Source organism: Muscardinus avellanarius (assembly GCF_963383645.1).
Source record: "Muscardinus avellanarius genome assembly, chromosome: 22".
In the NCBI taxonomy this organism is placed as follows: Eukaryota; Metazoa; Chordata; class Mammalia; order Rodentia; family Gliridae; genus Muscardinus; species Muscardinus avellanarius.
Genome location: NC_137808.1, coordinates 9353571 through 9376912, shown reverse-complemented (window position 1 = coordinate 9376912; position 23342 = coordinate 9353571). Strand labels below are relative to the sequence as shown.

Below are 23342 nucleotides of genomic sequence, written 5' to 3'. Positions count from 1 at the left end.
CCATCAGCCTTCAGCGTGTAAAGACCCCTTGTTTGTAGTAAAGCGCTTCCACGGGTAGTACTTAAAGGCCCCTTGGGGCAGGCAGAGCTGGTCTGACCAAGGGCTCCGTGGAAGAGACTCTGGCTTGCAGGCGGGCTCGGGGCATCAGGGCCAGGGGCAGTTAGGCTCCCGTCTCTCTGAGTCTCGAGCTCCCGTCATGCGATTGCGGCAGGGTGTGGAGGTGTGTCACAGGAGCTGAGGTCTGGGGGAGTCGGGGCCTGCGTTGAGAGAGTGCTCTCGAGAGGCCTTCCGCAGGCTCAGGCTCCCGTGCTCCAGAGGCCGCTGGTCCCCAACGTGACTAGCCCTGAGGCGATTTCTTTTCCCTTAAAGAAGGCAGAATGCACCCCAGGAAATTCCTGAACCTCCACGTGTCTCAACGTGTCTTACCTTTTACCCTCCGTGAACTTGAACTCGAGGACACCGTGGGCCCTGAGCACTAGGGAAGAGCAGGAAGGTGTCTGCAGCTCCCTAGGGGTGGCTGCGTGAAGGAGCCACTAGCCAGACTCCAGCGTCCTCTACCTCAACTCTCTCCAGCTGGCAGAGGCCAGCACGTGTCCCGTGGTAAAGAGAAGCCCAGCGCCCTCCGCCAGCCTAACGGGTGCCTCAGCAGAGGGCCACAGTGTGGACAGAGAGGCTCGGGATGGCAGGGCTCGCCGGGAAGACTCAGAGGGCAGTTTCAGATCCGAAGGCCACTGGAGTGCCAGCCCGTGTTCCCAGACAGGCCCTGCACGCCTCTGAGTCCTATGAGAGGGCCCTGGTGCCTCTGCCCTCTCACAGGCACTGGCCCAAAGAAACATCTGAGGTTTTAAAACAAGAAGCACTAGGCTGGGACGTCGGTGCACGCCTGTCAGCCCAGTTCTCAGGAGGCTGAGTTGGGAGGGTTCCAGTTCAAGGCCAGCCTCAGCAACTTAGTGACAACCTTAGTAACATAGACCCTGATTTATTTATTTATTTATTTATTTATTTATTTATTTATTTATTTATTTATTTTTTGGTGGTACTGGAAGCCCTTCTACCTCTGTGCTCCACTCCCAGACCTATTTTATTTTTGGAAACAGGGTCTCTTAAGCCAGCGCGGCAGGCTTCGAACCTGCACGATCCTCCAGTCTTCGCCTCCCAAGCGCGGGGATTACAGGCCTGTGCCACCATGCCCGGCGCGACCCTGTTTTAAAATAAAAAAGAAAATAGGGCTGGAGGTGTCACTTAGAGGTAGAATGCCCCTGGGTTCCATCCCCCCAGTTACCACGGAGTGAAATGGAACAGAAACCATAGCACATTAGCATTAGGGACAGGCTAGAGGCGCTCGCCCGTGTAGACCGCAGGCAGTCTGGGAGGCGTGGGGCTCTCATGGCGAGTCGGGCCGGCAGAAGGGCAGACAGGCCATGGCAGAGGGAGGGAAGGGAGGGTCACGCAGGCCCCTCTCGCCCGAGAGCAGCCCTGTCTTGTGCAACAGAATCCCAGCGCGTGTTTCAGGAGAAGCTCGCCTGCAGAAAGCAGAGGCGTGCCTGTCTCTGAAGCTGGGCGGGGTCCTGGCGCTGACCTCGTGTGTCTTTGCTGGTCTCAGCGCCAGGTGAGAAGTGTGCTCCTGCTCACGCCGAGCCTTTCTGGATATGCCTTGCAGTGTCTTGTTACTGTAGGGACAGTTGTTCATATCTTGCCATTTACCAGAACCCAGATGGGGTCAGACCCACTAGCCCTGGGAGTCCAGGGCTAAACACACAGAGGCAGGCCGGGCACAGCAGGGCAGACCCGCAGGCCCCACAGAGGTCGTGTGGGGCAAAGACGCGGCCTTCTGAGGTCACGACGTGTGGTTTAAGATTTCATCCCAAGTGTCCAACCATCGCTGAGGCTGGCCTCGACCTGTGGTCCTCCTGTCTCGGCCTCCCAGGTCTTGGGATTACTTGCAGCTCCATGCCTAGCCTGGATGCCATAGTTTGATCATAAAGAATAACATATGCCCCCTGTGGTACGAGGGCCTTGTGCGTGCTAGAAAGTGCTCTGCCACCCAGCTCCACCCCTGTCGTGTCTTATTTGGAGACAGGATCTTACTAAAGTGCCGAGCTGGCCTCAGCCTTGTGACCCTCTCAGTAGCTGGGATTACACGTGTGGGGTACTATGGCTAGCTTAGGCACCACAGTTTAGTCACACCCTTTGAGAGAAAGTGTGTGCGTGCGTGCGTGACTGAGAGAGAGACAGACAGACGCAGATACATGAGGGATAGAACCCAGGACCTCTGAACCACATCCCCAGACAGACGTTTTTCTTATTTTGAGACAGGGTTTTGCAAAGCCACCCAAGCTGGCCTCATACTTGTGACCGTCCTGCCTTCCGAGCAGCTGGGATTACAGGGGTGAGCTGCCCTGCCTGGCTCCCTTGGGTATTTAATTAAATCAATTAATTAATTTATTAATTAGTTAAATAAACCCTTTTATTTGATTTTTAAAATAGGGTCTCACACATTCCAGTCCTTGGGAGGCTGAGGCAGGAGGACTCTCAGGTTGGAGACCAGCCTCTTCAACCTAGGAAGACCCTTAGCCACCTGGTGAAACCCTGCCTCCGGATAAAAGATTAAATAGGGCTGGGGTGTGGCTCAGAGGTGGAGTGCGCCGGGGTTCCATCCCCTGACAGGAAAGGGTGGAAGGAAGGAGGGAGGGAAGGGGAGATCGTCTCCCTGTGCCCTAACCCCAGAGACCCTCAGAGGGGGCATTGGAAGCAGACGGACAGAGGAGGCTGGTCTGCCTTCATCTGCAGGAGCAGACCTGTGATCCTCAGTGTCTCAGCCTCCCAAGTCCTGGGATCCCAGGTGATCGTCACCACCCCGGCTCTGTGCTCCTTTAATTGCAGGGGCCTGGCCTGACAGCCATCGGGGCCCATCACGGCCCCTCAAAGTCCCAGCTCACCCCCAGGGGTTGCCGACCACTGGTCTTAGAGCCCAGCTTCTGGGCCAGGCGTCTCCGCCTCCTGGTCTCTCTCTCTCCCCAGATGTTAACAGCCGTCCTATCTGTTAGGTATCCCTTGGGACACCTAACCTCATCGCAGGCAAAGTTGCCCCCCACCCTGCAGCAGGGGCCTGGCAGCCTCCTGCCTCCACCCGACCGAGCCTGGAGCCAGGTGGGGACGCGGAGGTTCCGGAGCAGCACAGCCAGACTGCTGCTGCCCTGTGGCCCGGGCCCGGGAGGGAAGGGAGCGCCGACGTCCTGCACAGCCACGTCCCTCCTGTGAGACCCACGTCCCTCCTGTGAGGCCCGGGCTCTTATTTTTCATAATTTAAAGCCCTGCCTTGCTCGGGGAGCATTAGGATTCCTAGACTATGACAGAGCATTAGTGCGCGTCTGCGTTAAATGTCAGGAGAGTCTTTAAGAACAATACAGAGGGGGCAGACGGGACGGAGCAGGGCCAAGGCAGGGGAGTCTGGGGTTGGGGGACGCGGCAGGGGCTGCCGTCCGTCCTCAGAGTCTCCCTGGGGCCGAGGTCAGGTGGTGTGCGGATTCCCAGCAAATGGCCGGTTGTTAAGTGGTCAGTTCGGGAGAAGAATGTGAGCTGTGCTCCTTGCAGTGCGGCACGCGTGCGTGCCTGTGTGCGTGTCTTGTTTGTCGTCTGAGGGGATATTTGTGTGTTTTGATGACGTGCGCTTTAGAGACCTGCGTCGGGACATATCGCCTGTCTACATAATTGTGTAAGTGGGTTAATCCGTTTGGAGCGTCCAGGGTGACTGCTGGGAGAGGTGTCAGTGGTCCTGCGCCCAGGGCAAAGTCTCCCAGAATGACCCAGTGCCGCGGACACTGGCGTCCTTCTTAGGCCCCTCTGCAGAGCCCTCCCTTGGCGTACTGGCCTGGGCGGGCCCGGGGATGGGCACGGGGGGCCCGGCGAGGGACGCGCCAGGCTCTGAGGGAGGGCTGCTGGCTGGTGGTTCTTCCGAGCCACCGTGGAAGACAGGCTGAGCGCCGCGGCAACAATGTCTCCCTCTCCTTCTCGGCCTCAGAGGCCTTCGTCCCGCGAGCCTCAGTTTCCCCAATTGAAAAACATAGGAGACCTAAAGTAGCCACACCACTCTTTTGGTCCTGGGGTCTGAATCCAGGGGCGATCTGACTCCAAGCTACACTCCCCAGTCCCTGTTGTTTTTTGAAATAGATTCTTGCTGAGTTGCCGAGGGCCTCGCCAGGTTTCTGAGGCTGGCCTCGCACCCGCAAGCCTCCTGCCTCAGGCTCCCGAGTCCTGGGATGGCGGGTGTGCACCGCCATGCCTGGCTCCCCGCAGCCTGTCCCACGTTGGAGAGCTTGGCCCTCGTTCACCACACAGCCCTTTTGCACAGGCCAAGCCCAACTGGATTCCAGCAGAGGCCCGTCTTCCCACGGGGGAGAAGGGCCAGACTGATCAGAGAGCCATGAGTCACCCTGACAATGCGTAAATGGAGATGTTAAATGAACCCCAAACCCCGTTCCCTTGTCTCTGCTTGAAGAATGAGTGTAATCTCCCTAGTCTTTATTTGTGGAGCCCTGGCGTGCGGCTCGCAGCCCGCGGCGCTCATCAGCTGAGCTGGCGTACGCGGAGGTTCTGCTCCCTTGCAGCAGGGGCCGTCTAAGCCCTCGTTTGAGGCCAGGACTGACGAGAGGGGGGGTGGCCTCTATCAGCGGAGGCAGCGCGCGCCCTGGACGAGCGGCAGGAACCACAGGTCTGGTCTCGAGACGCGGGCTCCCTCTTCCTGGGCTGCTTTTCTTCTGGCCCTTAAACTCAAAATGACTTCCCTTCCCAGTCAGCTCAGCAAAAGAAAGCTCCACTGTGCCCTGGATCGCCAAACATGCAGCCGGGCTGGCCTGGACCACTGTAACCTCGCTGCTTAAAAAAACTGATGTTCCCGAGCTTGTGGGACACTCTCCGCTGGGCAGGTTCTGTGTGAGTGTCCCAGCTCTCCAGACCCGAGGGTGCAGAGATGGCCGTTCTGAACTTAGAAAGGGAAGCAGACCACTCCACAGCTTACGTGATGTGTCCAGGGTCCCCAGCCGGAATGGGAACCTAGCACCTCTAACTGTGCCCGCCCGCCCCCTCCCTGCCTTCTTCCTCCTCTCCCTCCTCTCGCTCAGTAGGGATTGAACTCAGCCTACCAGCCGAGAAGCGGGATGCAGGCCTCCACCACCGTGCCTGGTTTCACCTACTGCATTCTTTTGTCCTTCCACTGAATTTCCCCACAAACTGGGTGATTAAAATAACTGCACAAGGCCGGGCGTGGTGGCGCACGCTTGTCATCCCCGCGCTTGGGAGGCAGAGACAGGAGGATCGCGCAGGTTCGAAGCCAGCCGCGCGCTGGCTTAGGAGACCCTGTTTCCAAATAAAAATGTAAAAATAGGTCTGGGAGTGTAGCCCGGAGGTAGAAGGGCTTCCAGGAACCCCAGTACCACCAAAAAAAAAAAAAAAAAAACTGCACAAGCAGCCTGCCGCTGCAGTGCTGGCCCCGGGTCATCTCTGTGAGTGCCAGGCCCACCAAGGTCCCTGCCAGAGAGCGCGTCTCTTCTGAGATCACGGCATCTATGCATATGTTTTAAATGTCCCTGCCACAGTTCAGGTGACCTTGGACTGAGCTGCACAACCTGTTGCTCATAAGCTCAGTGTACTAGGGGATGTTGGAATACGCCTAATACAGAATGCTTGAGGGAATGTTGGAATACGCCTACTACAGAATGCTTACATTCTCCTGTTATAATAGCGAAAGGGCTCGAGGCAGGGGGCGTGGCCTCACGGAGGATCGCTGAGGTCATAAAGAAGTGCGAGCTTGTTGACACCAGGCCTGGGGAGGCAGAGACCGGAGGCCAGCAGGGCAACCTGGCAGCTCACGGGACCCCGCGCAGCAGCCGGGTTGCGGAGCCAAAAGTAAAATGGTCGGGTGCAACCCCCAGGTCCGAGGAATGAATGGGAACAGCAAAGACAAGCACGCAGGAGGGCGTGGTCTCACCAGGGTGCGCGTCCCCCATTTTTGTCTCTCTCTCTCTCTCTCTCTCTCTCTCTCTCTCTCTCTCTCTCTCACACACACACACACACACACACACACACACACACACACACACTTTGGCAGGCCTCTCTCCGTAACTGTGAAACAGCCTGCGTTAGGCCAGAGCTGGTTAAGTACCTAGCGATACTCACCCAACAACACCCGGTTCCGCATCTCTGCAATGACCCAGCAAAACCCACACTTGGCTTTTTGCCTTTTCCTGTAACTCGCCCCTTTTAAGAAGGTTGGCGCGCTCTTGAGGGATCCTCTTCACTGGGAGGTTAGATCTTCCATTTTTCTCTTTCTGCCAGTAGTTCCGGGCATTCTACCTCGGAGCTATCCCCCTGGAAAGAGGGTCTCTCAAAGTTGCCGAGAGCCTCTGGCCTCCCTCTCTGCAGCCCTCCTGTCTCCGGCCCCAAGGACGGGGATGACGGGCCGTGCCGGCCGGGCTTGCCTCGCAATCGCGCCATCTCATGGAGGCCCCTGAGGGAGCCACAGTCAAGGTCAGCAGACCTTCAGCAGACGCCAGCTCTTACCCTGCCATTTGTGTTGTTGAGCACAGCACAGGTGCCTGGTTTTTGTTTGTCTTTGTGGTACCGGAGCCAGAGGACATTCTGCCCTTTTTATTTTTTATCTCTTTGTTTTGAAATAGGTGCTGAGAGTCTCACTAAACTGCTGAGGCTGGACTTGATCCTGTGACCTCCTGTCTTGGCCTCCCAAGGACTGGGCTTACAGATGTGCCCCACCACCCCCAGCTTTCTCCTTGTTTTTAAAGAGTACCAGATCTGCCTTAATTCCTTCTGCCTTATAACAGTTTTAAAACCCAGCCCCCTTTTTTTGCAAATCTTAAGGATCTTTTTTTAGTTTTAACAGCAGCAAAAATCTTAGGACACTCGACATAAAAAGTAAACAGACACGGGGGAAGTCCTCCTCGCCATTCTCACCCTCCCAGTGGCCCGTTGGAGGAGCGCGCTCCTTTGGCGTTGCGTGCTGGGGATCTTGGACTTGGCCGCTCAGGAACTCGCCCGCACAGTGGTTCCTAATATGGTATCATATGGTATCATTCTCATTTCCTGTTTGTTGAAAGATAAATGCTAACACTGTACGGCTCCCTCCCCTTCTTAATTTATTCCTCTGTGAACCACAAGGGAATAAGGAGAAATAAAAAAAAATCAAATGTGATACGGTCTGAGACTGAATCAGCCAGTTAGCATTGCCAAAAGCGATTTCTCTTTTCCTTTAAACCCTTTTTGTTTGCTTTTGCCCTGTCTTCCCCCAATTCCTGACTCCCTCTCCCTTGGAAAAACCAGTTCATTAAAAACTAGGAAGCACGTTCCGTTGGGGAATAATGTCAGACTTCTCGCAATTGGCCGTTTCCCCCCCTCTGTGATGCTGAGGATGAGCCCGGGAGCTTCCGCCCGAGCTACATCTCAGCTCTTGCTTTCCTTCTTAGTTTGAGACGGGCTCGCCAAGTTGCCTTGCGAGGTCGCCCTAGATGCTGAGGCTGGCCTCCAGCCTGCAGCTCTCCTGTCCCGGCCTTCCAAGTACCGGTACTTTAGGCGTGCGCCACTGTGCCTGGCTCCTCAGTTGTTTTTTTAAAGGGCTGGAGGTGGATTTTGTGACGGAGAAGGCCTGAGTCTCTAGTTCTAAGGCACTCTTTTGAACCACTGGTCTGCAAGAGCATCGGAAGGAAACTGTGTTTTCCGTTCATCGGTCGCCCTCATTCCTTTTCTCTCTTCTCCGCTCCATGCCTCCATTGTGGTCTGAACCACGTCTTCATCTTTGGGGCTAGATTCCCCACTTCCTAAAACGGAATGCGTGTCCATACCCAGCTGTCTCGAATAGTCAGAGTTCACATGCTCAGAGAGTTCCAAGCAAACACAAAGGTAGGAGGGTCCTAAACGCATATGTGAGCACCCACTGTATACATGCACTTAGAAATGTCTGAGGAGCTGGAGAAGGACATTCAGGGATGAAGAGACCTAAGTGTTTAAGATGGGACTCGCAGACCCCAGATCCTGAACAGGTGACGTTCAGGGTGGGCGTATTCTGGGTGTACTGGGGGGGGGGACCCTGGCCCGATCGCTGCGGCCCCTGCCCGCCCTCACCTGTCCTAATCGCCGCAGCTTTCTGTCTGGGAGCCCCTCCTGCCTTCAGCCTCCGGACCCTGTCCTGTGCCCCAGTGAACCTGCTTGTTGGTGGCATGATTCACACTGGTCTTGCAGCTGCCGGCCCGTGTTCCTGTGGCCTAGAACCACCCCATCGACGCCCGACACATCCCCTGTTGAGAAACCTCACACCTACTCCTCTGGTTATGGCGATTTGGGAGAGGTCCCCTGGGTCCAAAACAAACGAAGCAGTGATGACGAACTTGTCAGGAGCCCCGGGGAACGTGCCTCGCTTGGTGAAGTAGCCCTGCATCTGTATGCAAAGGAGTGACCCTGCCTTTCCTTCCTTGCAGCTTGCAAAAGACAAAGAGCGTCTTCAGGCCATGATGACCCATTTGCACGTCAAGTCCACCGAGCCCAAAGCCGCCCCTCAGCCCGTAAGTAGCGTGGCACCTCCACGCCGTGCCGTGGGCCCAGCAGGCAGGAGGGGCACGGGCGGAGCTGGGGTGGTCGTTGGATGCGTGGAACTTCCCTCCCGGTCGCGCAGCCACTGGGCAGCCAGCTCTTGAGTGCAAAGGACCGGGAGCGTTGTCAGAACCTCTGGAGAACAGAACTCTGGCAGAACGCTGAGAACACAGACCAGGCCGCCAGGTGGGGCAGCAAAGAGAGGCCGGGCAGGACGAAAGCCATTGGGGCCAGCCAAGGACCGAGGGCTGGTCCAGCCTGACTGTCACAGCCAAAAGGAAACAGCCTGTCATCTGGTACCTGCCAGGCCGAGAGGGGGAATGGCAGGTTGGAGGCCAGCCTCAGCGACTTAGTGAGACCACGTTTCGAGATAAAAAGGACTAGGGTGTATCTCGGAGGTAAAATGCCCTTGGGTTCAATCCCTAGCATGGGGAGGGGGGAGAAAAAAGAAACAGGAAGGCCACTGTTAGGGCCATCAGGGGCCGTAGGAAGGCCACTGTTAGGGCCATCAGGGGCCGTAGGAAGGCCACTGTTAGGGCCATCAGGGGCCGTAGGAAGGCCACTGTTTGCCACTGTTAGGGCCACCAGGGGCCGTAGGAAGGCCACTGTTAGGGCCATCAGGGGCCTAGGAAGGCCACTGTTAGGGCCATCAGGGGCCGTAGGAAGGCCACTGTTTGCCACTGTTAGGGCCACCAGGGGCCCGGTGGCGAGCTGAAGTCCACTTGATCTCCACCTTCTTCCCTGCTCTGTCTCGTTCCTCTGCTGGACCCTAAAGGCCTCATCCCAGCCCGGGCGGCCCCCGCCCCCCAGGAGCGGTGTCCACCCCCGGTCCTGCCCGCCGCCTTTCTCCTCCGCAGCAGGCCCCCGAACGTACATGCCTTTAATGTGTTACTCAAAATGGAGACGACGCTTTTTGCCTCTTGGTTTTTAAGATTTGTAAAATGTAAAGGTACACTGCCTTTATTTGATTTTGCTAGGAGCTGCTGTGTGGAAGTTAATTGGGCGTTGACAATCTATAGTTAGGAGCAGCAATTTTAATCGATATGCAATGATGTAGCCTAATGGTGGAATATCGGTTTATCTGTTTGGACGAATTTTTTTTCTTATTATAAATAAAGCAAACACCCCCCCCATGGATGATTTATGGTGATAGGAATAAGATGAAGTCAGACTATTAACCCAGCAAATATGGTAGCCTGCCGAGATGCAGGTGACAGGCAGAATTGATGTGTGAAGCAAGTCGCCTTACCAAGACGCGGGACGCACATCATTCAACGCCGCGCCTCCATTTTCACTAGGAAGGAGTCCTTAGTTTCCATGTGTTCCACAGCAAATGGTAGGGGTCCCCAAAGAAGTGGGCGAGTGAACCTAGCACCACCGTCAGCTGCTCCCGAGCCCTTCTTCCAAGGAGCGCCCTGGGAGGCCGAGGCGTCCCACTTGGCCGAGGACCAGGGCCAGCATGGGTGTGCTGGTACACTGGGAACTTTCTGGAAGTTTTCAGATAGCTTCAGTGAGTAAAGCCTCCGTCCTTCTGGGGATGACAACTTGGAGTCTTTATTCCCAGCTAGAGCAAAAGCCATGGTGGTTCTGATGGCTGGGCCCGGTCCTCTATAGGAGGACCTGGGGAGGAGAAGGGGACAGAACTGGGCAGCCCCGTGTGCGAGACCACCCAGGTCACGAGGTAGCCCGCGCACGGCCAGGCGGGTCCCTGTTAAGTGGCCGGAAACAGAGCCAGGCGGCCGGGACCCGGGGGAGGGGGGATGCAGGAAAGGATGCTTGGTCTCGATTAGCGTTACAAAAAAAAAGTGTTTTACATTCTTGAAAATTATAACTTTAAAGGGGACCTCCTACTAAATTTATTTTTAACTGCTCTATTGAAAATTGTGTGCCACTAGTCAACATTATCTCTTAGTAGCTGGGCGCAGTATTTCTTTATTAGAAGAAACAGGCCCGAATATTTTTGACTGAAAAATTAATAGCTTTTGAATTCAGACACAGCAGGTTTTTCTTTTGCAAAGAAGTCCAATATCGCCGCACCACACTTCTGTAACCATTTATGTAGAGTCCAAGTCAAACCTTTGACAGCCAGTGCCGCGCTACAAGCCGGCATAAAGGGCTCCGTGATGTAAACCCACAATAGGCCGCCTGTGTGAGGTTCTCCATTGTCAAAGACAGAGATTGTTTGGATTAGTTTATGTAAATGTACTGTTGTATTACCCTTTGAAGGAAGGAAAAAATAAAAAAGATCACATTTGTGTATGAAAAGTGGTCCCCTTCCCGGGGAGCGTGCGTTATGAATTCCTTATCCTTCAACGTACATGTAAGAAGTCAAAATTGGTGCCTGACAAGCAGATACTGCGTGACGCGCCGTGGTTGGGGCGAAGCTGCCTTCCTTTCATTGATGGGAAAATAGAAAATTTTATTACAGATACCATCTTCTAAATCAGGAATTATTAAATGCGTATAGGTGAGGCACCGAGAAATTAATTATAAAAGATAGACGCGTTATGTTTGGCATAAATTTCCACTTCCTTTGCCAAAAAAGAAAAGGAGAGAGAAAGAGAAAGGCCGGCGGCACACGTGTCTTGCCGACCCTCGGCGTGCTTGGCGTAGGGACCCAGGGCTCCCTGGATAACAGAAGGCCACGGGGGTGCCTGTGAGGCAGTGTCCCTCTGGGACACTCTGTGACAAGAGCCGAGCCCCCAGCCCTCGTTTCTTTTCTCTTTTGAAATAGGGCCTCACTAAGTTGCAGGAGTCCTCATTTAAGTGGCTGAGGCTGGCCTCTAACCCGTGGCCCTCCCGTCGCAGCCTCCCAAGCGCGGGGATGACCAGCGCGCTCAGTCCCACTTTGTCTTAAGAACAGCTTTGTCTCAGGACTGGGCAGCAGAGTGGACTGTCCCCCGCTGCACGTATGTTGGGCCTACCTGCCCGTCCTCTGGCCTCTCCCCGCCTGTCCTGGGAGAAGGGCGCTCTCATCCCAGGGCGGGGGCGCAGAGGTCCTCCTGGCCGGGAGGGAAGCCCAAGGCCGGCCAGCGCCGCCTGTCCAGAGACGCGTGTCTGTGGCCGTCGCTTCCCAGAGGCCTCTCTCCTCAGATTAGACCCAGGCCTCCAAGGGCCGCTGGTCTTGGAAAGGGAGTCCCGCACTGGAGACCCAGCCGGCCCATCAGCGGACGGCAGGCCTGCCGGACTCGCCCAGAGTGGTCAGGCGGAGAGACCTGACTCTGCTCTTGGCTGCAGACTCGAGAAAGGCCTCTTGGTCCTCAGGGCGCGGCCTGTGAGCGTGGCCGCGGGCGTTCCCAGAGAGCTACCTTCAGACAGACTTAGAGAGGCAGTTTTCTGGTTTGGGTTTTGGTGGGGTTTTTGTACTGGGGATTGAACCCATGGGTGTTTTACCTCCAGCCCCCCCCCCCACTTGATTTTACTTTTTATTTAGAAAGAGTCTTGGTGAGGCTGGTCTTGAACCTGCAATCCTCCTGTCACAGCCTCCCAAGTACCAAGATTAGGATCATGGTGTGCACCGCCATGCCTGGCACACCTCAAGTTTAGAAGTCACTTTTCAAGCAGTAGCAAAAAAAGTCCTTACAAGACGACAGACACTCCTCTGAAGTCCCAGCCTGGCGCACTGCAGGGACACTCCCGTGAGCAGGTCCCGGCCCACGGAAGGTTCTCTGGCACTTCCTAGCACAGGGTCGCGTAGCTCAGAGGACAAGTCTGCCTCTGGACTAGATTAAGTTGCTACAGGGTTTTTTTGTTTTGTTTTGCGGTACTGAGGATGGAGCCCAGACACATTCTACCTTCAAGCTATACCTCTAGCCCTATTTTTTATTAGTTTTAAAACAGGGTCCCAGTGGGTTGCAGAGGACCTCACCAAGTAGCCGAGGCTGGCCGTGAACTGCAGTCCTCCTGTCTCAGCCTCCCGAGCGCTAGAATTACAAGCGTGCGCCACCACGCCCGGCTTCGCTGCAGTTTTCTTAAGCAGAGACTGTGTGTCGTCCATACGTCAGGGGAAAGCCGTGAATCCAATTTTATAATACTGAGAACAGTTGGGCCCCGCCTGGCTCCAGGGTACCCCAGTACTGAAGGGCCCCTCCCCCTCCCAGAGAAGCTGCAATCTTTGGGGTTTGGTGGGCGGCGGGGGCTCCTTTAGGACCATAGCATAAGGCAACCTTGGGTTTCCTCCTGTGTGTTTTCTTTGGTCTCACCGAAGCAATGAGGACTGGGTTGAAGTCACTCTTGGCCGCTATCAAAGTCCCCACTCCTGCCGAACGTGGGCCTGCTAACGTGGGGAGGAGCGGCCGGGCCTCTGGGCTGCTGGGCGCTGGCTTTGGAGTCCTGTCACACAAAGGAACTGTCCAGGCCCCGCGCGGTGGCGCAGGCCTGTGATCCCAGTGCTTAGGAGGCTGACAGGAAGATCAGGAACTTAGTGAGACTCTGTGTCCAAATAAAAAGCAAAAGTGGCTCAGGGGTAGAGCTCAGAGGTTGAATGCCCCTGACTTCAATCCTCAATTGAAGGAAGGAAGGAAGGGAGGGAGGGAGAGAGAGGGAAGGAAGGAAGAAAGGGAGGGAGATTGTCCAGCATTCCGGCATAACACCCCAGAGCTGTTTCATCCAGTGTCTGCCATGAACTCCTCTCCTGGCTCGGCTTGGGTCTGGTCTCCAGTCCCACACAGGGCCCGGCCCGGCAGTGGCCTCCCTGCCTCCCTTCCCTGGCGCTCTCCGGTCCGGCCTGGGCACTGCGGCCCCTAGTTCATGCCTAGGAACGCCCTGGGCAGTCCAGCCACGGCGAGCAGGCCAGGCAGGCAGGCAGGCCCAGGCCTCTGCGGCCGGGCTGGGCTTCAGGTTTGTCCTTCGTCCCTCTAGCTGTTTTCATGTGAAGCTGGCTCACAAACAAACGGGAACGGTTCTTGTGTCCACACCACAGGGCCGCTGTCTGCCTGGGCTTTACATCAGCGGTTTGTTTATTTAAAAATGGGAGTGACTCATCGTCTTAACAGGGGAGTGGAGATTACATTTGGAAAAACTAAAGATTTTTTTTTTAAAGGACCAAGCTCAATACTGGGTGTCTGGCAGGGTTGGAGTGGGTCCCAGGGCTTGGCATTCCAGGAGAGAGCCATGAGCTTGATCAGAGAATGCAATTATTCTTTTTTTTTTAATTAAAAATGAAAGGCCCCAGCAGGTGGAAGTGGTGTAAGAATTTCACTTTTGGCCAGAGTTTCAAAGTGGTTATCTTGCTGAAGCCTTCGCTGGATGGAGGCTGGCCATGTCAGAGAGCCTCGGAACATAGCCGCATCTCTGAAGTAGACGGCGAACGGAGCCACGTGTTGAGGACGGCGGGCTTCCGTCAGGGGGAGCAGCCCGCCCCGACCAGCCCCTTCTGCTCCCGGCCCAGAAGGGGGGGGGGCCGCTTTGCAAACCTTAGGTAGAGTTGGGGGGCCGCTTTGCAAACCTTAGGTAGAGTTGGGGGGGCGCTTTGCAAACCTTAGGTAGAGTTGGGGGGGCCGCTTTGCAAACCTTAGGTAGAGTCAGCAGCCCGGAGCCCGGCCTCTTCCATTTCTGACTGACGATTATGTTAAGATTTAATGGTTCTGTAATTTTTGTAATAGTTTTGTAATTGTATTTCAGATTGCAGCCAAACCCCCACCTTTCCCCACCCAGGCTGCTTTTCAGAGTCCATGCTTAGTTTCTTTGGGGGGGGGGGCTCTGCTCTTTGTAGAGAGACTTTTAATTTTTATGTGTGCGTGTGCGTGTGCGTGTGCGTGTGCGTGTGCTAGGGGTTGAGCCCAGGGCCATTCTGCCTCCAAGCCACACCTCCAGCCCTATTTTACCTTCTACTTTGAAACAGGTCTCACTAATTTGCCGAGCGCCTTGCCGAGTTGCTGAGGGCGCCTCAACCTGTGACCCCCGAGGGTGCGCCCCGCACCCTGCCTGCGGGCCAGAACTGAGAGAGCAGGTGCAGAACGCCCACAAAACCTGTTGTGAATCCTTCCTCATGACCACCACCTTTTTGTTTGGTGTTCTTTACTTTCTGTGTGTGTGTGTGTGTGTGTGTGTGCGCGCGCGCGCGCGCTGGGATTGAACCCAGGGACATTCTACCCCTAGGCTATACCCCAGGCCTATTTTATTCTTTATTGTGAATCAGGGTCTCACTGAGCTGAGGATCTCAGGAAGTTGCTGAGGCTGGCCTCGAACCTGCGATCCTCTGGCCTCAGCCTCCCAAGGACTGAGATGACAGGTGTGTGCCACCTTCTCTCCCCGGCCCCTTCGGGAAGGTGGCCCCAGGTTTTCTAAATCAGCAAGGGGTGGCCAGACAGGAGGTCCAGGCGCCCAGGACGAGGTGGACGCTCTGCAGACGCGCCAGGTCAGCCGGCGGCCATCGGCACGCACACCCTTTGTCTGGACTTCACAGCTTTCCCCTTCCCTCCCTCCCGGCCTGCAGTCATGTTTAATTTGGAATCTGGGCTCCTTCGGCAAATTAGCAATTAGAACAATTTTGTGGGAATATGTCTATGTGCCATTAGTTTTCCTGCAAATTAATCGCCAGGGCAGAGGTCAGGCAGAAATTTTCCACTCGAGTGCCACCTCTCTGCGGAGACTTGGCGCAGGGCTCCCGCCACCCTCCTCCTGCAGGACCCGTCTTTAATGAGTTTACCCCCGCTCTCCTCCCTCCCGAAGCGCAGGGCCTGTTTCTCCAGGAGACCATCGCAGGGACCCCTGCCCGGCCGCGCACGGACGGCGGGCTCGCTGGGACGCAGCGCCTCCTCGCACGGTCACCTCCATCCCGGCTGCTAATTAGAGCCCTCACGGTGCAGTTTTATCTGGTAATTAGCCCAGATTGGCTGCTTCCTCCCTGGCTTATTAGCGGCAGCCCAGTGGTGGCCGAGTCACCCTGTCATTTGTCGAGCCTGGCGAGCCACTCGCTCCCCACTCTGGCCTCCCGTGGCCGCCGTGGTCCCCGCGCTGAGGCCTCCGCAAAGCGGCGTCCGGCCACGCTGCTCCCAGGTGGGGATGTGGTGCCCGGCGGATTTCTGCACGAGTTATATTATTATTTTTATTTATATGTATTTTAGTTTTGATTGGTATATCATCCGTCATCCAGCCCAAGTGAGGTTGTGAGTGACAAACACACACAGTTTTTACTTTTTTTTTTTTGACAGTGAAACTGGAACGCAGTCGACTCGGTGAGCTTCCTCACCAAGCAGGAAAGAGCGCGCGCTCCAGGTTTCTTCCTTTCCCTTCTCTTTCCTGTGTTGTGTTTTGTTTGGGGGAGTAGACCCGCGAGACCCTCCCCCCACGGCCTTGTTCTGTCTTTTATTTTGAAATGGATCTCACTAAGTTGCTGAGGCTGACCTCCAACCCGCGATCCTCCTGTCTGGCCTCCCAAGGACTGGGATGATGGCTCAGCAATGTTCACTGAATGTTATTTACCAAAAGTTTATAACAGAAAAGTGGAACCCGTGCGCGCTCTGTTTTGGCGTTAATGAGGGTCAGGGGCGCCTGTGGCTCACCGTCGGGTTGGCTCTGGGTGAGCCATGTCATTTTGATTTGACCGTTCTTGAGCCTCGGTTTCCCTCTCTAGAACACACGAGTCACAGCATCCGAGGCAGCCGTGGCCGTGTTGAATCAAATGAAACCACACAGAAGCGGATGGTTTTTTAATTCATTTCTTAACTTTTGGTACTATTGGGAATTGACCCCAGGGGCATTCTACCTCTGAGCTACACCCCCAGCCCTTTTTATTTTCATCATTATTATTTTTATTTGAAAACGGGGTCTCCATTTTCGAGGGCCTGGCTAAGTTGCTGAGGCTGTCCTTGAACCCGCCATCCCCCTTCGTCAGCCTCCCAAGTGCTGTCCTGCCAGGCCTGCGCCACCACGCCCGCCCGGCTGGGACCAGTGGTTGGTTGGTTTTGTGGTACTGGGGATGGAACCTGGGGGCTTTCTACCTCCGGGCTCTACTCCCAGCCCTATTTTATACTTTATTTGGAAACGGGGTCTCACTCAGTTGCCGAGAGCCTCACTAAGTAGCTGAGGCTGGCTTCGAACCTGCGCGATCCTCCTGTCTCAGTCTCCCAAGCGCCGCGGGGATGACGAGCGTGCGCCGCCACGCCCGGCTGGGACCGGTGTTTTAAAATGTGCCTTTTGCAAAGGCTCTCGGTGACTGCCCAGCGCGTTCTGATATTCTTGGCTGTTAACAACAGCTGAACTATAAAAGCCGGGTGATTCCTGAGCTCTCCGCATGCGTTTCCTTGACCCCCGCCTGTGATGAGGTTTTACATACTGCCCTGCACTTGGTCCATGGCGAAGGCCGAGGCCAAGGAACGCCCTGCTCGGGCTCAGCTCTCAGCCCTCCGGCCGCCCCTCTGAGCCCTTGGCTTTCGGTTCGCAAACGCGTGCGCTCATAGGCCTGTCCAGGGCAGAGAGGGCGGCTCGCACACGTGCCAGCCGCTGGGTGACCTTGCTCTGCCGGGGCGAGGGGCGGGGCCGTGACTTGCTGAGTCGGCGGCGGCTCCCAGGCCTGACCTGGGCAGTACCGGCACTCTCCTGGCTTGCCAGAACGCTGCTGGCACAGCCGACGCACCTCGCGGCTCTTCTCTCTGCTAGCGTGTGTGTAGAGGCTGAGTGTCCTCAACATTAGGACTCTGGGGGAGTATTAGGAATTGAACCCAGAAGCATTCTATCTCTGAGCTACACCACCAAACCCCCCCCCCCCCTTTTTTTTTTTTGCTGTACTGGGGATGCAACCCGGGGCATTCTACCTCCGAGCAACACCCCCAGCCCTATTTTTATTCTTTATTTTGAAACAGGATCGCACTAAGTAGCTGAGGCTGTCTGTGAACTGCGATCCTCCCATCTCAGCCTCCCAAATGCTGAGATTACAAGCGTGCACCACCACGCCCGGCCGGGCATATTTATTTTTCCTGCTGAAACAGTGTCTCCCTATGTTGCTGGGGCTGGCCTTGAACCTGTGAGCTCCCATCTCGGCCTCCAGCTGGGACTCTCTCTCAGCGGATCGGTTGTCTTTGGAGTCCGGGGAGTCTCGGTTTTCACACTTTCCCCAGATGATGCTCTGTGCGTGGGATGGGTGGCGACCGGGAGGAAGGAGATCAGGGCTCTGAAGTCAGCTCTGAGGCCAGGCCACCAAGTCTCCCGGGCCGGGGAGGCCCCGTGCGTCTGAGGGGGCGAGAGCCGTGCCCTGTTCCTCAGCGCCGCCCGACTTGAGGTTTCTGTGCAGTGCGTGTGGGGCAAGGCTGGACCCCTCTGGCGTCTGTAAGGCCAGTCCTATAAGGAGAAGCCGGATGGATAGGGATTAATGTGGACCAGGTGGCCACTGACCTTCCTGCACACAGCCTCGACTAAGCTGGAGCGGGCACAGCTTGAAGGGGCACGCGCATCACCGAAGCCTTGGCGTCCCCAGCCTCCCCGCGATGCTCTCCTGTGGGGCTAACGGCCTGTCCTTCTCTCGGCAGCTGAACCTGGTGTCCAGCGTCACGCTGTCCAAGTCCGCTTCAGAGGCTTCCCCACAGAGCTTGCCCCACACTCCGACCACCCCGACTGCACCCCTGACGCCCGTCACCCAGGGCCCCTCGGTCATCACCACCACCAGCATGCACACGGTGGGCCCCATCCGCCGCCGGTACTCAGACAAGTACAACGTCCCCCTCTCCTCAGGTAGCTCCGCCACCTCCGCCCGCCCGCCCGCCCGCGCCTCCCCGCCCCAGGTGCACGGTGGTGATTAACGGGACCACGATTCTCATTTAGCAGATATTGCGCAGAACCAAGAATTTTATAAGAACGCCGAAGTTAGACCACCATTTACATATGCGTCTCTCATTAGGCAGGTAAGTCAACGGCTTCTGAGTGCCGGCGTTACCAGAAGGTGCGCGGGCCCTTTGGTATTGATGAAGCAGATTTAAAACCGCTTAGCGTGCAGGCACCAGGAAAACCTTTTCTATAAGGTTTTTTTAAAACCGCAATATATAACATAATTGCTTTTGATTAAGTATTACAATACGGTGTGATTATTAGGAAATTCATTTCACACAACAGTGAAAATGAGCCTGGGTAAAGATGGCAAGTCAATTATCACGAGCTACAGTAATCTCTGATCCCTAGAATTAATCTGAGCTCTAAATAATTACTGAGCTTTAATCAGCCTGCGAAATGTTTCGCATTTCCCTTTGATTCTGCTTTGTGAATGACTAATAAATTAATATTTCTGTACGGAAACAGAAATAAAAACTCAAAACAATTAGATAATTCCATTTCGAGTTTTGCTATTGAACTGTTAAACGCACCCATTCATCTCAGATGGTTTCGTGAAACCTGTCTTAAGATGTAGCTCCGGATCCGGCTCGTTTCTAGTTCCCAGAAAGCGCTCGGTGTGAATGCGGCCGCCTGCGCGGTCGCAATCACCCTCCCGGTCCTTCCGTCTCTCAGGCCATCCTCGAATCTCCGGAGAAGCAGCTAACACTAAACGAGATCTACAACTGGTTCACGCGGATGTTTGCTTATTTCCGACGCAACGCGGCCACTTGGAAGGTAGGTCGGCTCCCCGGAGCCGGGTTTGACCTTTGTAAAGCCAGGGCCGGGTCGACGGCTGACGAGAAAGTTCCGGCCGTACTGTTCTGAAGCGCCCCGAGGAGCCGCTTCTTAAGAATACCCACTCCATCGTGGCTGAAATGTCGAGAGGGAAGACGCCCCTTAACTGCCCCCGGCAGGCCCGCCCGTGGGAAAAGGGAGCTCACACCTTCACCCCCGACACGGGCCGGGCCGGGTTGTCGCACACAGACCTCCTGGCGCCCGGCGCTTAGCCAGTCAGCACACACAGGCGGACTCGCCGTTCACCACCAGGGAAGCTCGGCCGTAGGGAGTAGCGGCACCCGAGAAAGAACCCGCCCGCGTGGCGCCCCGGGACCTCCGCGGGATGCCCCGGCGGGGCTCGGGGCCACTGCCCAGCCCACTCCCCGTCACCCAGGGCCGCAGTTGATTTGTGCACCCCACTGGATTGGGCGACGCCCCAGAGTCGTTGGCACCTTCCCGTTTGCAGCGGGCTGCTCCCTTTTTTCTTGCTCTCACGGAAGGTGCGTTTGGAAATCTAGACACATTTTGTCCTTTTTTTGTTAACTCTCTGGAATTGCTGCAGTTCCTAAACTCCCAAAGGGTTAGACTCTTTTAGACAGACATTTTAGGATTTTTACATGTCTTTATTCTGAACATGAGAGGGATGTCTTAGAGGGTACAAACCTTCTTTGCGTGGAATAAATGTTCACTTTTATATGGAAGAAAAAGGAAAACAAAACAAAGCTGCTCTGTCAAGTTGCTGATAAACTAGCAGTTTTAAAGACAGGGAATATGACCAGAGTTTGTTTTTTTTCTAGACTCGGGAACTCATATTCAAAACCTCACTTTCTTTCCCTCCACCTGCCTTGGGAGATAAAATACAAAGGATGTTCAACTATGGATGTCTTTAAAAATGTAGGGATTAGACACACGAAGCAGACATTTCCCTCAAATTGCCTCTTATAAATACCAAATGATCAAATTTAAAAACAATTACCACTTGCGAATATAAACGTACGCTCAGAGCTTCGGATATAGCTTCCTCATTTTTGCGAAGTATGGGGGAGGGGAGTGTCATTAAATACGAACAGCCCTAGACAAAGTGCTCAGTGACACCGAGACACGAGTGCCCCTGCTTGTCCACTTGGGTGCCGTGGTCAAGGAGGCCCTGCGAACGCCAAGGGCGCTCACTTAGCTCTTTCTGAAAGCGCTGGGTTTCGTTGTTGCCGTCGCTGCTTTCTGCATAGGTGCACATTCCCGGAAAGCGAAGCGAAGCCCTCACTTTGCATCTTTCTTGCTCAGCAGGAACCTCTGGCGTCCTTAGGTGCTGCAACACATTTTATTATTTGTTTTGCTTTTTTGTTTGTTTGTTTCTGCAGTACTGGGGATTGAACCCAGAGGCAGTCTGCCACCAAGCTATACCCCCAGTCCAGCCCCATTTCATTTTTGTTTTGAAGCAGGGTTTCGCTAGGTTGTCGGAGTCTCCCTAAGTGGCCGAGGCTGTCCTTGAACCTGCGATCCTTCCCCGTCTCCACCTCCCAAGTACTGGGCCGACAGGAGTGTGCCACGACGCCCGGCTTTGACACTTTCTTTAAAACATTAGACAGTGGTCAGAAGCAATGTCGATTCCATTCCCAGCTCTGTCTCCGGGAGGTCTGCATGGGTCTGCCTGGCTCTCTAAGGAAATCTGGCTTTATTTGCGTCTGTCCACGGCAGACCCAGCGGCAGACCTCAGCGTTCCCTCCTCAGCCCGTGTGCAGTACAGAAGTCACTCTGAAAGCCTAGGCTGCGCTTTACACACCCCGGGAAGTGTGTCCTGCTGAGTGTCACTGACCTGCCGTGCAACTTTAGAGTGTCCAACATTTTTGAACGGAGGCTTTCCCGACAGCCACGGTGATCTCACGAACCGATCCTGACATGACACGGGTACCTTTGAGGTCCCGTCCCGTGGGTTTGCCCATCAGCACCTCCTCACACGACACAGCGTATTCGAGATATCTTGTGTCAGAGAAGGAAAATGGCTACGCAGCCTGGACTTCTCATGGTCTGCAGTTACGACTGTCCAACAAATCAAAACACTTCTGAAAGGGTCTGGACCAAGGACCTTTCAGTGGGGGAAGTGGACCGGGGCGCTAGGCGAGAAAAGTTTTAGTCAACAACCTGGGTCTCTTTGTAATATCCTCATGTGTCCAGTAAAGGCTGCGTGTGCGGCATTAAAAGCGTCTCGCTCTTGTCTGCAGATTCTCCTTAGTAGAAAATATATACACATAGGCGCGCGCACACGCGTACGTAACCCACGTGACAGGTCTTAGGAACGGCCAGTCACGAGTCCTAAACTTAAAACAAGATCGGTATCCCCAGAAACCAGCAGCCGCAGGCACGTAGCTTTTCTGCCACCGAGAGTGCCCGCCATGGCCTTCATTCAGCTAATTATGGCCTCACCCATGGCACGAGCTAACCGTCACATCTGCCCAGTAGGTAGGCGAGACTCGGCTCGGTCGGTGGTGGGGTGCTCGCCCTTGGGAGCCCATTCGCCCCGATCCTGTCGACTCTAGACGAAACCCTCTCGGTGGTAAAAAAAAAAAACCTACGTAGAATTGTCCTTAATAGAAACCCACGGGGATTATTAGAGCCAGACACCGCCATGGGTCGATCTCTTCCTATTGAAAGGAAATTGTGCTCTACTGTGTAGATTCCTTATCTGGAAGTCACACTTGAACCACCTTCGGTCTTTCCCATCACGAGTCCAGGTGGGGGCTTCGATGCTGGTCACGCGCGCCCAGACGAGCGTGCCTCTCGGGGTTCGTATGGGGAAAGACGCCCTGAATGGTGGCGCAGAGGTCGTCCGCGGGGTGGTGGCCGCGGCTCTGGGGGACGGTTAGACTGAATGTGCTGCTGTACTTTTTTCTTTTCTTTTTTCTTTTTTTACTTTTTACCTTTTTGGAGTCTTTGCTCACAGACGATGTCCATGTTCTCTCTCTTGTACTTGCCGTAGAACGCAGTGCGCCATAATCTTAGTCTCCACAAGTGTTTTGTGCGAGTAGAGAATGTTAAAGGGGCGGTGTGGACGGTGGATGAAGTAGAGTTCCAAAAACGAAGACCACAAAAGATAAGTGGGTACGTCCACCGCGCTTCACTTCTTAGCCCAGCTTGGCTTGCGCTTCATGGAGTCACCTCGAGAGGCTTTGGCCGGAGCGGGCCCAGCCGTCGCGGCCCAGGGAAGCGCAGGAGCGTCTCATCCCACCCCTGTTTCGTGCCCCCGCCCTGCTTGCGGTGTGTGTTGCATCTCATGCTAGCAGCTCGTAGACGGCAGTGCATATTAACCCCGCAAGCCATTGCTTATGCTTATCGAGTTTTATTTTCTTTTTCCTGTCCCCTGTACTGGATGTCTGTCCTGCCCCCTCCGCCCCGTCTCCTTGCGCCCCACCTCATCTCCTTGGCTGCTACCCCAGGGTGCAATTCGCACCAGCCTCTCCCTGCATAAGTGCTTTATCAGAGTAGAGGATGAGTTTGGGTCCTTTTGGACAGTTGATGATGAAGAGTTTAAACGTGGCCGCCATATTCACCGAGGCCGTCCTCGAAAATACTGCCCAGATGAAATCTCTGACAGCTGGTCGCACAGTAAGAGCCTTTTCTTGCTTTCGTTTTTTTCTTTTTCCTTTTTCTGTTTGTTTTTGGTTTTTTCTTCTTTGGTCCCCCCCTCCCCGCTGTCGCTTTTGGCTCCCCTCATCCCACCTAGTTCTCGCATCTCACGAGTCGAGTCTCAGTGCCGCAGCTTCCTGCCACACCGTCGCGCACGTGTACATGTATCTCTCTCGTTTCTGTCGGGCACGCCCGGTGCCGCCCCCGCACCCCCAAATAACGCTTTTTTGACGTATTTCATGCAAAAACAAGTGGATGCATTCTGATCCAGCCGCTGACTGATTCCTTTTTTTTTTTTTAATGTGACCCATAATGCAAATCTCCGTGTAAAAAAGGAAACGTTTCGAGTGGGCATCTTTGGGAAGGAATTTCTAATGGGCTCACCGGTACAGTGACACAGACCCAAGGAAATGGGCCGTGAGCGTGCTCCAAGCACGGCGCTCCTATGTGCTTGCTCCCTTTAAAGTCCATTGAATAGGGCACAGCGGCGCGCACCTGTCCTCCCCGTCCGTGGGGTGCTGGAAAGAGGGGCTCCCGAGTCGGAG

The 23342-nt window shown here is 55.0% G+C and overlaps 1 protein-coding gene across 1 annotated transcript in view; it reads left to right on the top strand.

Moving 5' to 3' along the window:
• Positions 1-23342, top strand: part of FOXP1 (forkhead box P1) — a gene marked incomplete at both ends in the record, with an annotated part of 200234 nt that overhangs the window by 164189 nt on the left and 12703 nt on the right. Inside the window, 6 exon segments of the mRNA XM_080718125.1 lie at positions 8484-8567; positions 18063-18264; positions 18355-18434; positions 19033-19134; positions 22608-22761; positions 22764-22776. Of these exon segments, the coding sequence (XP_080574251.1) occupies positions 8484-8567; positions 18063-18264; positions 18355-18434; positions 19033-19134; positions 22608-22761; positions 22764-22776 (635 nt within the window).